The sequence below is a fragment of the Rosa chinensis genome, chromosome 4, assembly GCF_002994745.2.
Source record: "Rosa chinensis cultivar Old Blush chromosome 4, RchiOBHm-V2, whole genome shotgun sequence".
Classification (NCBI taxonomy): Eukaryota; Viridiplantae; Streptophyta; class Magnoliopsida; order Rosales; family Rosaceae; genus Rosa; species Rosa chinensis.
Window position 1 is genome coordinate 50,656,449 of NC_037091.1, and position 17,606 is coordinate 50,674,054.

Here is a 17,606-nt window from a genome sequence, read left to right on the forward strand (position 1 = left end):
TTTGGAAATTAATGAAACTTCATTAATAAATACCACTGAGAGTAAACTCAATGGAATGAGCCCAAAACAAAGCCCAAGTACAAATAAACCCAATAAGGAAAATTACAACTCAACCATAATCCACATGGACATGTAACAGAGTGTAACCCTAAAAATTAAAATACATCAACTCCAAACACAAACACAGCCGCCGCTGCCCAAAGGCTTCCGCACAGCAGCCGCTGCAGTCGCCACCAGAAGCCAAGAGGATGTGAGAAGTGCTGAATCGAAGTGATGAGTACTGAATAGTTGTTGCCAGAACAAACCCAAAAAGCAAATCCAGTCAAAACCAACATAAAGGGGGATGAGAGAAAGGAACCAATACCACACAATGACTCGCGCATCTCCACCAGAGAGACTCAAACCGGGAAGGGGAGAAAGCCACCGAGAAGGGACAAAAGCTAGTAACAAAGAAGAAAACCAGTGGATAATGGGGGGTGGAACACCCATGCGTGAGCACCCATAATCCAATCGGTAAGTGATTCTCACTTTAGAGCAGTAGCCACAAAATCCTTCATGGAGAAGGTCATTGGTAGAAGCAGGGGAGTTGGTGTGAGGTGATGGGTGAGGGGAATCATGGAGTTTTTTGGATCTGAAAATTTTTTGGGTTGATCGGCAAAGAAAGGAGGAACAAAGTCCTCTAGAGCTGGACATAAGCCTGAAAAAGGAGGAACAAAGTCCTCAAGAGCTGGACATAAGCCAGAAGATCACCCCAAAATGAGTGTAGTTCACCACAGGGGTGAGAGAGAAGCAAGTGAAAATGATGAAAGAAAGAGGAACTGAGAAAAAGAGAGGCCAGAACACTAGAGGCCGCCCCCAACTGTCAAGCCAACAATCTAGATCCGGAAGGATCAAGATTAGGGCAAGAGAGAAGGGCCGGGGAGGGAGATGGGTTTTTCTCAGATCTGTTTTCCCTCTCTAGGTTTTAGAGAGAGACGCTCTAGTTTTCAGAAAGTTGAGGCTTTAATGTATGGATTGGAGTACTTCATTGATGAATTGCATTTAGATTTCTTTCTAATATGGATCGGTATTGTTATTTAGATAGCAATGGAGTATTAATTCTGCAAAATTCAGATTACGTAATAATTAAGCAACAATTCACACAACAGACTTCTTATAACACATTAAAGTTCAGTTGTCTGAACTAAATCATACAACAATCATAGTCTACAAACTGAAGTATGAGGAGCAATCACACGACAGTAAAATTCAAATACATGTTGTCTGACGAGCTTAACCAACAACAGTTTGAAAATAAGTTCTCTTGTATGAAGGATGCACCTACCACACACAGCAGGGCTGCGTGGCAGCTGTGCCCTGCATCTGCCGAGGGAAGGTACAACGCTGATAACAAAGAAACTGTCGACTGTTTGTGTTTCACACAACGGCTTTCCACCTTTGTGCCATTTTTCATCACACAACGCTCCGATACACAACGGAGATCGTCCAAATCACACAACGATTTTGGTCCGTTGTCTGTTAGCTTTTTTGGCCTAGTGATTGTTAAATGAATATGTTGCTTCACAATATGTTTTATCAAAAAAATAGAAACAACAAAAACAAACAATGATCTCTTGTTTCTACTTACTTTAAACAACATAAAAGTGGAGTTGAAATCACTCTCAAACAATAGAAGTTGTTGGTTACTTGTATGTCTATTAATACTCGCACAACATAATTTAACTAAAACAATGGTTGAAAGTTCAAAGACAGAAAAGTGGCATTGAATACAACTTCAAACAACATAAATTGCAGTCCAGACTATACTCCAATTGAGATTCAAACAACATAGAAGAACTAAAAATGTAGCTGGAAATAAAATCTAACCACAACAAACACAATTTTCTGGAGTCCAAACAATCTCAAACAACATAACTCACAGTATAAATGTTGTTGTGTGCAAAATCAGTCGACATATAACTGTATTGAATTTTAAATCAGACAACAGAATCATCAACTAAGCTTCAATATTGGTTCAATCAAACAACATAAACAAGTAATACTCTGTCATGTAAGATTAACTACATCGACGGATATTTTGTTAAACCCGTCGACGAAGTTAATTCCCATCAACGTTAATATGCAGTTGTAATAGGTTTCAAACGACAGATAGTCCCTAATTCTTCACTATTGGGTACTTCAGACAAAGTACCTTAAACTGAATCTGTTGTCTGTGTGTATTATCAACGACGGGGAATCTCTGTCGTTTGAGTGGCTTAGAGACAGCAGCTACCTAGACATCAGATTTTGACTTCATCAGACGACATATATCATCTGTCGTCTGAAGGCTTTTTTGGCATAGTGATAAAACAACCTACCTCATAGTCATGAACATCACTGGATATCATACCCTTGGAATAGGTAACCAATGAAACACATAGCATTAAAAAAAAAAAAGGACAAAATACTGTTTACTCCCTAAACTCTCTAATTTCACACAATAAGTCATTGCCGTTAATTCTCCATCAAATTCTTGACCTGACATCCTTTTCACGTTAAAATGTCCATTTTACCCTCACTAACTCTTTTTTTTTTTTTTTTTTTCCCCTCTGTTTCCTTTTCTTTTTATTCTTTTCTCTTTTTACCTTTTCTTCTTCCAGTTCCGGCTCTCTCCTCATCCTCATTTTATGGCGTTTGGGCAATAGCCGAAATCGTTGCTCCATGGTCAACCTCTTCCGGCAAGGCCAAAACGTCGACCTAAACACCCTCAAAATGGCCGTGTGCCTCAAGTACGGCCTCGCACATGCACTAAAGCTGGTGGAGATGATTGCTGCGCTTCCAGAATCGGACAAAGAGGTTCTGCTTCTGAAGTGCGCTGAAAGCCAAGCCGTTCCAAATGATGTGCTCATATTATCCTATACTTCTATGTCTCTTAATCTTGGTTTTTATGTTTAATTCTCCTTATTTATGATTCATTTACATGTTTTAGTGTTTTTGTAGGTTTGTTTAGTAGAAAGAAGAAAAGAAGCTAGAATGAACTAAGTAGGATTGAAAGGCAATTGCAATACCACATTTCAGAATCAGTCTGTGCAGAACATCCAACTTCGCTGAATTACTGGGAATTATTAAAATTGAATCAGATAATGAGCCTTATATCATTGGAAAGCTACGGATGTCTACTTTCTGTATAATTTTACGGATCTTGATTTCGATACTTCTAGAGAAAGTTATGATTATTTGAGTGAAGATAGGTCAGACAGAAAATCTGCTCGGAAATTTACAAACATTCGTGGAGAACTCATGTACCATGGCACAAGATCATCAATCCTAATGTGTCAAGTAAGTTAATTCAGATGAGGATTCAGTGATGAACTTATTCTTCCTTCTACAAGAGATATTTCAAGGTTTTCCCATTCCAAATCAAGAAAGGAATCTAATCTCAAGTCTTACAAGGGAACTTGAAGTCAAAGATGAGCAGAAATCTTCCTTATATAAGGGAGCACGAATTTTACATGAGAAGAGTCTCGGGAGCACAATATAGACGCCTAAGGAGCAGAGACAACTCATCCATCTTCCCCATCTTCCCCTTTCCATTCTTTCCTATGTTTTATTTAAATATATTTTGCTAAACCTTTTTCTAGGGTTAGGATGATGCCTTAGCATGATTGTTTATGTACTTTGATGATTTATTGATGGATTTATAGTTTGTTTATGATGAATTCTTAGTCACTATTAAATTGATACTTTATGTTTAAGTTCTTTGATTGATCACCTTAGGGCTTTGCATCTAGTAATTAGAAGATGAATTTGAGGCGTACCTGCAATACAATTCAAATTAGCTTCTTGTGATTAAGAGTTGTGAATTATATTATTGTCCTACCTGAAGTAATGGTTTGCATGATTCTCTTGTTTTCCAGTACATAATGACTCCTATGTGTTAAATTTATGCCGTACCTGGATAAACTGCATGTTAGGATATACAACATCTGCCGTACCTGGAGAGAATCATACACCTAAGGAAAACTATGGTCTAAGTGCCGTACCTGGACTTAGATACATGAATTGTCATCAAAAGAAACAAAATAATCTGTTAATTACATCAAAACATAAATAGGATTGTTAGTGGTTGATTCCGAAACCCTAAGTTTTATCATCTTTGCTTTTCAACTTATAAACTTTATTTTATTTGTTTGTTTGTTTCACATTATTTCTTTATTCAAAAAATCTAAACACAATACTTTCTTTATCTTAATTGTTCATTGTGTTTTTGTGATTTTGTGTTTGGATTGATTGAGTTAGGGTTTAAATTAATTATCAATTCTCAGTTGGAATGACCTCGTACTTGCACACTATACTAACTACGATTCGTGCGCTTGCGAGTTTTAATTAAAATTTCACAACACCAAACCGCCTCCGGAATCATTGTCGTGGCCGTGATGTCGAAGCCTCACTGGTTCCCTCACATCGTCGCCATAGGGAATATTTGCGGGTACTGCCCCGGTGACCCCTACTCGGATTTTGAGTACAGTACTGGATACAAGCCTACTAGCATGCGCGCAATTTGAGTCTGGTAGGGTTTCAATTGGGGTTTTCTTTGTTTCAATCATGGTGTAGAAGACGAAGTTTGTAGCTTTATTGATTTACTGAATCAAATAGAGAGTTCTGTATTGAGGCAATGCGTAGTCCAACACCTTGTTCAGACCTTCGCCAGAAGGGATGGTGTCTTGCGCTAGCTTTATCAGAAGTAGGCCATACTTCCGGGTTGCCAAGCGAGGCGTTGGAGAGAATCGGGTTCGAACTCTCCGACTGAGGTGATTTGGACTTGAACGGGTTTGGCAATGGTCAAGATTAGGAGGCTTCTTGGCGAGCGACTACGGATGAATGTTTGATGATTATGAATTATATATATATATATATATATATATATATATATTTTAGAATAGATGATTATGAGTGTTTGATCTATGAATGTAGAAACTCTATGATTGTTTTAAATTTACTTAATAAAATCTGGTTGAGCCGCATGCTTTGTTGATCGAGTTTACCTTTTTTGTACTTGTGTGGTATTGGATTTTCAATTGCAGATTTGAGATGATTGTTGGTTCATTTACTGGGTTTGTTTGTTGAGAGAGAGCTGGGTTTGTTTTTGGAAGAAGAAGATAGAGATAAACAGAGGAGGATGAGAGAGCAGGAATTGGAAGAAGAAGAGGTAAAAAGAAAGGAAAAAAAAAAAAGAGGGCAAAAAAAAAAAAAAAAAGAGTTAGTGAGGGTAAAATAGACATTTCAACGTGAAAATGATGCCACGTCAGCAATTTGACGGAAAATTAACAACAAGGACCTATTGTGTGAAATTAGAGAGTTTAGGGAGTTTTTAGGTGAAATTGAAACGTCAGAGACTAAAACGTTGACCCTCTATAAGTATAGGGAGTAAACAGTATTTTGTCCAAAAAGGACAAACCCATAGACATTAAATTTTAAAAAATCAAAAGTCACACCTACTAACAATTGAAACTCATAGCATAAAAAAGTAAAATAAAATTAAAAAAAAACAGGTAGACATTAAATTTATAGAACTTGAAAGTCACGCCTACTATCTTATAGCCGTGACATTAAATAACATCCCTCTATAATAGGTAACCAATAAGTCACATAGCAATATATGTTGTATCTGTAGAAAGTGATTTTCATTGAGTTGATGTTTACATTTGTACACATATATAGCAGTGAGCTGCTGCTGTGACAATGCAGGCAATAAACTATATTTACAGCTAGAATAAAAACTGATAAGCAATTATAGCCTAGTTTTGGCGATTTAGAATCCAATAGTGAGTTGGGCAATGCTTTCAGTTAATGTTGTGGTGAGGACACTGACAATGAGCTGATCTTGTTGAAACCATTTGGTATATACAGGGTTTGGAATTGGAGCGGCTGGTTGAGTTTCAGAGGCAGTGGACATGATGGTTGGTGGAGAAGCAGGTTTAGAGCCATCAATATATCCCCAAAGATCATTGCCATTGAGGTATGGCTTGATTTGACGAAGCCAAACCATGTAGTTGGATTTAGTGAGTTTGATGAAGTTGGAGTTGTTTGGAGAAGGATTGGAGGAAGAGTAGAAAGAGACAAGGATCGAGAGGACAGATGAGAAGGTAAGACCTAAACGTCTGATACCATGTAGAAAGTGATTTTCATTGAGTTGATGTTTACATTTGTACACATATATAGCAGTAAGCTGCTGCTATGCAGGCAATAAACTATATTTACAGCTAGAATAAAAACTGATAAGCAATTATAGCCTAGTATCAAAACAGCCTAGGAATGAATCAATGGAGAAGAATCATATGACGTGATTTTAGGAGAAGATTTAGTTTCTCTAACTCTGATATATACTATGTAGAAAGTGATTTTCATTGAGTTGATGTTTACATTTGTACACATATATAGCAATAAGTTGCTGAACAGTGTAGGCAATAAACTATATTTACAGCTAGAATAAAAACTGATAAGCAATTATAGCCTAGTATCAAAACAACCTAGGAATGAATCAATGGAGAAGAATCATATGATGTGATTTTAGGAGAAGATTTAGTCTCTCTAACAGTATCTACATGCTGTATCTAAAGCTATGAACATCATAACTTAAAACAACCTACCCTCATAGTTATAAACATCACTAAATATTTTTTTTTTTTAAAACATCACTAAATATCATACATGTGGAATAGGTAACCAATGAACTCATAGCATTAAAAAAAAAAAAAAACCAGTAAGCCTTAAATTTATAGAACTTGAAAGTCACTTCTTGCCGACATTAAATAACATACCTCTAGAATAGGTAACCAATAACCAAGGTTTTAAGTTTCTCCGAAAATGCCGAAATTTCCATAAATTTGAAGTACCAAAACGAAATTCATATGCTATATCATTTCCGTCAGGAGTTTCCCGAAATTTTCTGTACATTTCCGCGAAATTCTTAATTTCCGAAATATCTACACACAAAATATATTAAAAAATTCACACCGAAATTTTGTCCGAAATTTCTCTCACTGACAAAATAGGAAATTTTGAATATTTTTTTTTTCCAATCAAGTTGAAATTGGATACAACAAAACTCTCTTTGCTTTATCTGCTACCAAAGTACTCATGCTCCAAGTCTCCAACCACATCATGATTCTATTTGCAATAGTGAGGCAAATTATGGAAATGACAGGGGGAGTGGCAAATCATGGCACTACAACCAATATAGTAGTAATGATCATACTACTTATCCTGGTGCAAATCGTGAATACAATTCTAGAGCTAGGGATGCACAAGGAAGACGTGATAGTCATTTGTCTCTAAATGAGTTTGAATCACTTTCTTCAAGTCTTGACTCAATGGACATAGGAACTCAATATAGTGATAACCCTAACCTATTTCATTCTCATTATCCTCATCATGAAATGAGTTCTACCTCAGAAAGTACTTACGGAATTGCATCAAGCTCACAAGGTGGAAGCACATATGGCCTTTTTGATCATTCTTCGTCCTAAATGCCGTATGCTTCATACAATGAAACACCATATTTGGTGATTCCACAATATCCGATATATGGATTGCATGTGGGAAGAGATCACCACACATACAATATCCATGTGATAAAGCACCAAAATCATTTCCAAAATTCATGTACTTGGGAGCAGTATTGTATGATACTGAATGGGAGCAGTTCAACCACATGGATCGAACCACATCGTAGTAGCTCTTATTACTAGTACTTTATATTGCTTTTGTTGTACTTGTTCATTTTCATTCACAGGGTTTTGGTATTACTCCCCCCGTTGTATTTTTCTAATTATCAGTGAAAAAGGCGTGATGGCCAAGCCTCCCACTGGGTTCCAGCCATAAAATAAATAAATAAATCACATTCACATTGTCAATATACAAAACATTTATAATTACATATAGATAAAAACACTAGTTTAGTAACTTACTACAGTTTTAGTTAATCACTCGTCTATATTAAATATCACAATTATATTATTTATGTATAATTTTAGAGAGGTTATATTGTAAATAGGTTTATTATAAGTTAGTTTAGTCTATATAAAAGTTTCATTCAAAAATATCATTTATAAATGCAATTAATGTGATTTCTTTATTTTTAACCGAAATTTCCATTGAAATCGAAACTTTCTCCGAAATTTCCTTAAATTTGAAGTATCGAAATCGAAACCGAAACCGAAATTTGAAACCTTGCCAATAACCACATATAGCAATGACGTATTGGGGAATTATTAGGTGGTCCCGGAGTACCACGTGGCACTGCCATGTGGTAGTCCCAACTAATAATATCACTCGAATCTGGTGGGGACCATGCAGGGGGTGAAAAAAGAAAGAAAAAAAATTAATTTAAAGGCCAATCAGAAATCATTACAAGTCACATGGGCCAATAATATCATCTCGGACCACCATGTGTACTATGGTCCGGGACCATGTAATAATTTCCCTGAGGTATTTAAAATTATATGCCTCTTGACAAGGTGTCAAAAAACACTCATAACATAAAACAACCTACCTCATTGTCATAAACATCACTAAATATCATACATGTGTGGAATAGGTAACCAATGAACTCATAGCATAAAAAAATAAAAATAAAAATAAAGCCAATAAGCTTTAAATTTATAGAACTTGAAAGTCAATTCTTACCATGACATTAAATAACATACCTCTAGAATAGGCTAGGTAACCAATAAATCACATATAGCAATGAGGTATTTAAAATTATATGCCTATTGACAAAGTGTCAAAAAAACACTCATAGAATAAAACAACCAACCTCATAGCCATGAACATCAGTAAATATCATACCCTTGGAATAGGTAACCAATTTAACTCATAGCAATGAGTCTAAGTGTTCAAGCACTCTGTATAAAGGAAGAGATAGTCCCTGCATTCTCTACGTGAAATAGAGTCCTTCCCCATAAACAAAGAGTTCATACTTAGAGATCTGCAGAAGGCAGTTGTTCATTTTGCTGACTTCATAGATACTTCAAGTATGTATATTAGTTCTATTCAACTATTTTCTATACAAGACATATATATAAGTGTTCATTGAATTGTGTTTATATATCTATGAATTGATTCTGTGCTTGTTCATGTTACAATTAATATACATATAACACTTATTTATCATACTGATTAAGTTCATCGACTACAAATATACCTGGCCTAGACTGTAGTGCAGCAACTGATAGCCAGAAATGGGGGGTCTTGTGGTGAGTACTGTGTTGACTCCCTTTGTACAATTTTGGGGGAGATCATGGAATTTGGTAGACATAATTACAGCGGCTACTTCTCTGGCCCTCCACGGCCTCTGTTTGTTTGCTCCGTTTCATTTCACATGGGCTGCCTTTTGGGTGGCCGTCGCACTCTATATTCTCACTGGTTTGGGAGTCACTCTGGGTTTCCATAGGCACCTTGCGCACAAGAGTTTACGGCTTCCCAAATGGCTCGAGTACTTGTTTGCCTATTTCGGGGTTCTATCACTTCAGGTATGTGCAAGTGCTACTACATGTACGTGATTTTGATGTTTGAGTATTCTTTTGTTCTTTTACTAGACAAAAGAATAAAATGATGTTTGTTGTTTTATTTCGATGGTTTATTTGCAGGGAAGTCCGATAGAATGGGTGAGCACACACCGATACCATCACCAGTTTACAGACACAAAGAAAGACCCTCACAGCCCCTTGAAGGGTTTCTGGTTTAGTCATATGGGTTGGATCCTTGATAGCACTTCTCGGCGAAAAGTAAGAAGGAATTAATTAAGGATTACATTTTAATATGAATTGAAATTGATGTTATGAGTTTTGTCAGAATGGAGGATTGAAGAACGTTGAGGATATGAAGAAGCAGTGGTTCTATAGATTTCTTCATCGTACATTCGTTTTACACGTAATTGTTTCTGGAGCTTTGCTCTATGCCCTAGGTGGACTACCTTAACACTATGCCAATAACCTCATCAGACGACAGAGCTCAGACGACAGACAGGTTGGTTTCTGTCGTCTGATATAATTTAACGACAGACAGTGTAAAAACTGTCGTCTGAATATAGCAACATACCATGGTAAGTTAGTTTTGAGAATTAAGTTTATTTTCAAACAACAGTTATCTGTCGTCTCGTCAAAGAAGATAAATTGATTTCGTTTTGGGTCGTAGCTTCTTTTTTTTGTTTGTATTCAGACAACATATATCTGTCGTCTTGTCAAAGGAGTAAATTGGCTTTGGATTTTGTTGGAACTATTTTTAATGATTTCTCTCTCCCCGACAAATTTATCAAACCAAAAAGAATGGTTTCGCGCTGCACAATTTTCAGATTCCCTCCTCATCCAATTTTCAGATTCCCTCCTCACCCATTCTTTGTCTGACCAATAAAAAAGATAGAACACTATTCCCTCATCTCTAGAAAAACACTCGGCTCACTCGCGTTTTGCTCTCTCTCTCTCTCTCCTCAAATCTCTTCTTTCTCTCCTCCCACATCCTTCCTCTTCCTCGCCTTCTCCATTATCGATATCGCCATGACCTTGGCTTCACTATCGGCCTCTTCACTATCCTCCGACACGCACGTATCCGGATAACACTGTGTTCAACCTTATCGCCAAGCACCATCGCTGGGACGACCTCCACCACTTCGACTGTAACCTTGTGAAAGGCAAGATCTCATACTCGATTCAGCGGGCGTTGACAAGCAGCCTCTCAGCTGTGCGCGAATCCAGTTGCCCAATCTTTGGTATCCATCTGATTTAGGGTTTCTAATCCATGTTATAGAATTTTTTTTTATTCAAACTTGTATGATAATTTCAGTTGTTTGGATTCCAAATTTGATTTATGGGTTTCGTCATTCTTGTTTCTTATTCTTAAATTGAGGTCTGATTCATTCAATTTTGACTTGAGATGGCTTGTTTTCAAGATTTTTTCAGTTTGCAGTTTTGCTTTAAAATGAAGCTTTTTTAGCCATCTTCTGTAGGTATTCTAAATTTCCTTCTATGTTATTTATTTATTCATGTAAAAATTCACTTTTCATATTATTTATTTGCACATTGAAAAGGGTAGTGAACCCAACTCTCTATGCTCAACGATATGGGTATACTGAATGTGAAGTAAGGTTATTGTTCTTCAATGAAATGAATTTGATTTGAAGTGGCCTTCAAATCTGGGTTCTTGTACCGTCTTTTCTATTTCTTTTTTTTAGGTTTCACTTTTTCGGTTGGGTTGGTTGGATCTTTTTGTACAAGTTCAATCAATATTTGCAAAGATCCTGGTAATATTAGTGTTTTATTTTTATTGTCTGTGAATTTATGCCAGTAATAGAGATTTTGGTGCTTTGCAATCACAAAGTTGTAGAGTCCAAGAGAGACCACCCATGGTTGATATTGTTGGGTTGATGATTGATATATGATTCTTTTTAAACCGCAGGATCATGTGGCACAGCAGAAATCTTCAAATAAAAGTGAACCGTATGACATTGCTATTGTTGGAGGAGGCCTGGTTGGCATGGCCCTAGCTAGTTCCTTGGGTAGTTGGTCTTTTGTGTATGTTTTCATCACTTCAGTTGTTTTGTGTGTTGTGTAGTCTATTGTGTTAGATTTGGTAGGCAAGTTGTTCTAATAATCTAGTTGTACTTATGGTTAATATCATCTCACAACTTCATGCTCGTGAATTTTTGGCCTATATGTGCTTGTCTTTGAGATTCTAATGTGTATTCTGACATTTAGAGTGGATAGACTGATGAACTGGTAACAATTACTTTTGTTGCGCAGTTTGTTATCTGCAGATTTCTACAGTGACATACTAATATATGTGTAAGTCTTGGTTCTCACGATTACTTTCGAGCATAGTGTATATGTATGCTTATTCTGGATATGAAACAATTTATTTTTATCTTCTCAGCGATTCTGTGTACTTAGTGGACAATTGCCCCCATGATGACTCTTCCTCGGATGCTCTGTTGTGGTAAATTATTTATGTTATTAGTTTATTTTGGTTTAGTACAGATTTTGCTGCACTGGTGCTTACTAGATTCATGCTCGCTACGTGGTTTATTTGTTGTAGTGACATGATCATTAATTCAAATATGACTAACAAAAAAAGGTCTTGACCATTTTCATTTGAAGCATGTAGGAGCAGTTACATGTTGTAATGATAAATTGATGTAGTAGTAATAAATTCATGTGGTCCATAGCAGTCTACTTGTTTTATAGCAAGAGGAATATATGTTGGTTGATCCACTCTATTATATGGGACACTGCAGGTCAGGAACGTTACCATAGCCGGGCTCCCATGTATTACCACTGTGCAGCTGCAGCTGTTGGTCTATGATATCACAAGCAAACAAGGGTACTAAATTGCTGTGTCCTAAATACGAACCCTACTTCTGGTCAAATGCAAACAAGGGTACTTTTCTATTCTCATTGCTGAGAATTGGTATTCAAGTTTATGAATTTCCTGCAAGGAAGGTAAAGTTTTCAATCAACATCTCAATTTGCCCAGATAAATTCTTTATCAGTAATTTCTTATTTAGATTTCATGCCTTTGTTGTTTAAGTTTACAACTTTGCCATTAATGCTGTGGATTTTAGTTTCCAAATGAAATCCCAGATCCATGTTAATCAAGTTTCTAGATCTTTGGTTAACTTGGTAGCTTAATTTTGCAGTAATGGCTCCTGGGAATTTTGCAGCTTGAATCTTCTATTGCATATTGTAAGTATCTTGTAATTTCAGTTTCGTTATTTGCTTGATTATTGGGATTTTAGGATTATTGTATCCATCAAATCATCAATTGGGTGACTGTTTGAGGGATTTGGGTTATGCCTTATTAAATCTTGGGTGATATTCAATTGCGTAATGGTAGTGGGTATAAGCATCGAAGTCTCTATAGGTTCAAATTTTAATTGTAATCAATTTGTTTTAGGGCATTGAGGATTTGAGTAGATAATTGGAAGAGGGTCTGATTGTAATCAACTTGGTTTCTGTTCAAATTTTGTTTGTAGTTGTTTTGCAATTCAGGAATTAGCTCTCGGTAATCTCTGTCTTCTAATTTATATTATGATATATGAATTCAGGAATTAAAATTGTGTAATTCTTCACAAAACTGTGTAATTTTTATTATGATATATGAATCCAGGAATTAAAAGTAGCGTAATCACTGATTTGTTCTTCTCACTCTTGTAGCTGGATTTGCACTTGGTTATGTTTACGGTGGCTTGGTAAGTTTATATACCCAATTGGTTCATGATTTATCAACTAAAATTTTTTAGATCATGAAGATATGCACTTTCAGAACTACTTTTCTACAACTGGAGTAAATATATATCTTTTGTACTATATCTATGGTGCCAGATAGTGTTTCTTTGATGGTTGACATACTCTTGCTAAACTATTATCTAAAGGTACTAAATGATTACCACTATTTTTCTTTGACTCGATGAAGTCGTTTTTATTTTACCTCGGAATAAGTATTTGCCTTCTTCATTTCTTCAACATGACTTTGTTTTCAGGCAAGTTCTGGAGGTGGTAGCTAGTTGTGACAGTGACATAGTTCAGCTGAGATTTTGGTAAGACTTTGGTAACAGCTATTCGATATATGTGATTTTGGATTTGAGCTGTTCACATTTGCATTCTAAAGCACAAATATTTATAAATTGATCCACATGGTGGTGGCTTCTTGGTCAGTGTGTGTCTTCTTGGTGGACTAATGGCTCTGGGATACACAATTGCTACTATCCTTAAAAGAAGCAGTCATGTATTCTTCAATGATGGTTTGGACATGGGTTTACATGAGGAAGGATGATGGAGATTACACAGCAACAAACACATTACTTTCTCACCCCATTCTCAGAGAGGTAAGAAGGCACTTGACCTTGAGCGTGGAGGGTTTTTTGCCCAACTAAATGAACGGCTTTTGCTGCTATTATCGATCATTTTAACCCTAGCAGAGTAGTCAATTTCAGGCTGGATTGATTTTACTTTGTTGAAAATTTGGAACAATGGATGTAGTTTGGTCGCTTGGTGGCTGATTGAAGTGGTAGTACAATTTTTGCAGTGTTTATCAATGGATATGTTGTTAGTGGTTTCCAGGTTTTTGATGAATATATGGTACAAAGCGATTTCCAGTTTCTATATGAATGGTATATTGTGGTTTATATTTCCAAGTTCTGATGAATGTATGGTACATCATTGTGGTTTCCAGGTTTCTGAATGTATGTTGCTTCATTAAAAAAAGAACAATATATTGAAGCCAAATTCTGTGGTTGTAAACCAAATCACACAACATATAAAGCATAACAACTGAACATCGAACAACAGAATTCAAGCAAAATTCTGTTGTCTGAAACAACCATAATCCATAGATAACTCACCGTAGATGTTGTTTTAATAAAGTTCACACAACAGATTTGCTAAAGAAACTCAAAATTCTACACATTCAGACGACATTTTATTGTCGTCTCACATTAAAACAGACAATAGATTATTTGTAAAGTCTGTTGCTAGAGTTTGACGACAACAACATTTGACTGTCGTTTTATTTTATATCTAACCACATATACTTACACTTTGTGCATATTTAGGCACACTCAGACGACAGATTTTTTTTAGGTGTCTGTCGTCTGAGTCACCTTCTGACGTCGGGCATTGACCGACGTCTGAACGCCAATCAGATATCAGCTTAATAGACGACAGATTTTCTTCATATCAGACGACAGTCAATGTCTGTCGTCTGATGGGTTTGTTGGCATAGTCTTTCTTTATTTGGGGAATGGTGCGTGCTAAATTGCAATTCATCACGTACTTTATATGGCTCGAATCCGTAGTCCATTCTATTTGAGATAGAAACAGTTGAAAATCAAATACAATTTATCATTATGATTAATGAATGATTGCAGGGAGTGAGGACGGTATATGTTTTCCACCTCACCTTGCTAGTAAACTCGGCCGGTCACATCTGGGGAAAACAAGTATGGAACACCGGCGACCTGTCAAAGAACAATTGGTATGGATTTATTCGATCTCGCTCCCTACATTTAAATTAATCAACGACTACTAATTGGGACATATATCATTTTGTTTTGTTTAACAGGTTGTTGGGATGGATCGCACTCGGAGAAGGGTGGCACAACAACCATCATGCATTTGAATACTCAGCTCGACAAGGTCTGGAATGGTGGCAAGTCGACTTGACTTGGTATGTAATCACAGCTCTTCAAGCAATTGGGTTGGCAACTGACGTCAAAGTTCCCACTGAATCTCAGATGCGTCGCAAAGCCCTCAAGAAATATTGAATTGAATACCAACAATTATGTTAGCTATTTGCACGCAATAATTTCATGCAATCGCGTACGTACGTGGTAGATGCATGTCTGTCTTAATTAGTAGTTTACTAGTGTATGGTGATAAACTATGTATCAACAGGACATTAAATTAATAGAACTTGAAAGTCACGCTTACTACCTTATAGTTATGACATTAAATAAGTAAATAACATACTTCTAAAATAGGTGACCAATAAATCACATAGAAATGCGGTATCTAAAACTATATACCTATTGACAATGTATGGGAAAAAACTCATAACTTAAATGAACCTAACTCAAAACCATGAGCATTACTAAATATCATACCTTTGAAATATGTAACCAATGAAATTCTTAGCATAAAAAAATAAATAAAATAAATAAAAGTCAGTAGGCATTAAATTTTTTGAACTTCAAAGTCACGCCTACTACCTTAATAACAAACATTAAACATACATTATAGCTATGATATTAAATAACAAACCTCTAGAATAGGTTAAACTCTTTATTTTGGAGAGCGTGTTTAACTTTATTTACATATTAGCAGCTGCACCGGACTCTTAAATGACTCTCAATTTTAGCTATCTGGTTCCTAAATATAGTGTGAGATAGGTGAAGCCTAAGACTAAAAGAAATAAAGTTACGATCAAAAGCCTAAGCCTGCCGCGAATGCAAGCCTTAAAAAACCCCCAACCCTATCTCGCTCTTTGTGCGTGCTTTTCCAATGAGTTCCAACGATGATGTCGCGGCTAGTTTCGCTACCTCGTTGATGCTAGTTGATGGTGCTGGTTAGATCGACATTAGCCATCTGGCAGGAGGCACGACCAAGAGCTCTTCACTTGCTTATCTGATCTCCTTGGCAAGGTGCTCAAGCATAAGGAGGTGAATCTCAAAACCTACGCAACCATCTCTGGCGTATCTGGGTATTGGAGAATAATTTATAGGTGTAGAAGAAGCTTCAAAACACATTGCTCTTATCATTTGATGATTGTGCGACAAGTACAAGGTTCTCCGTGGTGGTCCTTACAATTATTTTTAGAGTTCCGATGGTTTTGTTAGTGTTTATGTTGGTCTCCGAGGGTTGAGTAGGACCAATAGAATCCTAAGATGGGTCTCGAGTCTCTCCACTAAGTTGCCAGATGTCGAGTGTCCTACAAAATCAAGAGGCGTCAGGGGGTAGACCGGGTGTGCCGACCTATAATGCCTAAGTCAGTATCAGGAATGATGTTGACAACTGGGGGAGAGAGATAGTGGTGACATACTTGATATGGAAGTGGAGGCGTCTTATATAGCCTGTTTTGGGATTGGAGATTTACCCACTTTAGATATGTGGGAGAAAGTGCATTCCCCAAAAGTGGCAAATGAGTTTTGCACGTTTTGGGAAATGGGAACAGGAGCCCGTCAGGGGGTCCAGCACCCCTCGTGCATGTGAGCTCAGTGTCATGCAGATGAGGGGGGGCTCGATCAGAGTCCTCAATCTGGGCGTGTTTGGTCATATTACTAGCATTCGACCCTTGTTTTCAAGGTTAGCGAGCCATAATCTTTGATATTTACACCTGGAAGCTAGGTGGTATAAACAAGTCCCCCCAAGTCCCCGATCAAGAGTTCTCTCGGGTGGGGAATTTGTTTCTTGTGTAAATGTCAAAGTAAGGCAAGTTGCTCATGGAGAAAGATACCTACTCCCCTACTCCCCTTGTGTCAGTCGTGAATGGACACGTGGCAGGATCTGGGGCTGTTTTCCTTTTAATCCAATGGCTAGGATTAACTCGGCTTCTGTTATATAAACGATAGAGAGAGAGAGAGAGAGAGAATTCCAGCCATTTTCCTTCTTGGTTGATTTCTGGAGAAAGGGAGGAGAGGAAGAATAAGAGTGTTTATATGGAGTTTGCCTAGAGGAGTCCTTCCTTGTTGGATGCTCGCTGGTTCATTGGATTTTCCTTCGATTTCGACTGTTTTTTCCGGTCTCATTAGTCAAAACAAGTATGATTTTCTTTTCCCTTTGGTTTTTGTGTTTGCGTTTTTCCATTTGGTTCTGTTGTTGTTTCTGGGTAGGAGTGAGTATACGGTTTCGACAGCCTTTGTGTTCTGGGTTGTGAGAGTGATGGCACCGCTTTGAATGGTGGTTTCTGGTGGACTAGGTTTTGTGGCTCCAAGAAATGGTTTTTATTTTGGATTTGAAATTTATTGTGGACTAATGTTTGAGGGTAGAGGGTAGGTGTTGTTGACTTTTGACTAACTCTAGTGAGCTTTTGGCAGTATTATGGCATGTATGAAGCGTGTAGGTCAGGAAGGGTATCTA

The 17,606-nt window shown here is 37.0% G+C and overlaps 1 protein-coding gene across 1 annotated transcript; it reads left to right on the forward strand.

Annotated features, from left to right (window-relative positions):
* Nucleotides 1-9,206: 9,206 nt before the first annotated feature.
* On the forward strand, nt 9,207-15,438 carry LOC112200732 (palmitoyl-monogalactosyldiacylglycerol delta-7 desaturase, chloroplastic). Its single transcript, XM_024341738.2, has 6 exons — nt 9,207-9,512; nt 9,630-9,767; nt 9,835-9,955; nt 14,756-14,775; nt 14,900-15,006; nt 15,094-15,438. Exons 1-6 carry the CDS (start codon nt 9,222-9,224, stop codon nt 15,293-15,295), a joined length of 879 nt encoding a protein of 292 aa, XP_024197506.1. The 5' UTR covers nt 9,207-9,221; the 3' UTR covers nt 15,296-15,438.
* Nucleotides 15,439-17,606: the final 2,168 nt, after the last annotated feature.

Coding starts and splice junctions, on each gene's coding strand:
- LOC112200732 (XM_024341738.2), top strand. CDS start 9,222: ATGGGGGGTCTTGTGGTGAGTACTGTGTTGACTCCCTTTGTACAATTT. Junction 9,768..9,834: donor ATAGCACTTCTCGGCGAAAA/GTAAGAAGGAAT, acceptor GAGTTTTGTCAG/AATGGAGGATTGAAGAACGT. Junction 14,776..14,899: donor CTTTCTTTATTTGGGGAATG/GTGCGTGCTAAA, acceptor GAATGATTGCAG/GGAGTGAGGACGGTATATGT.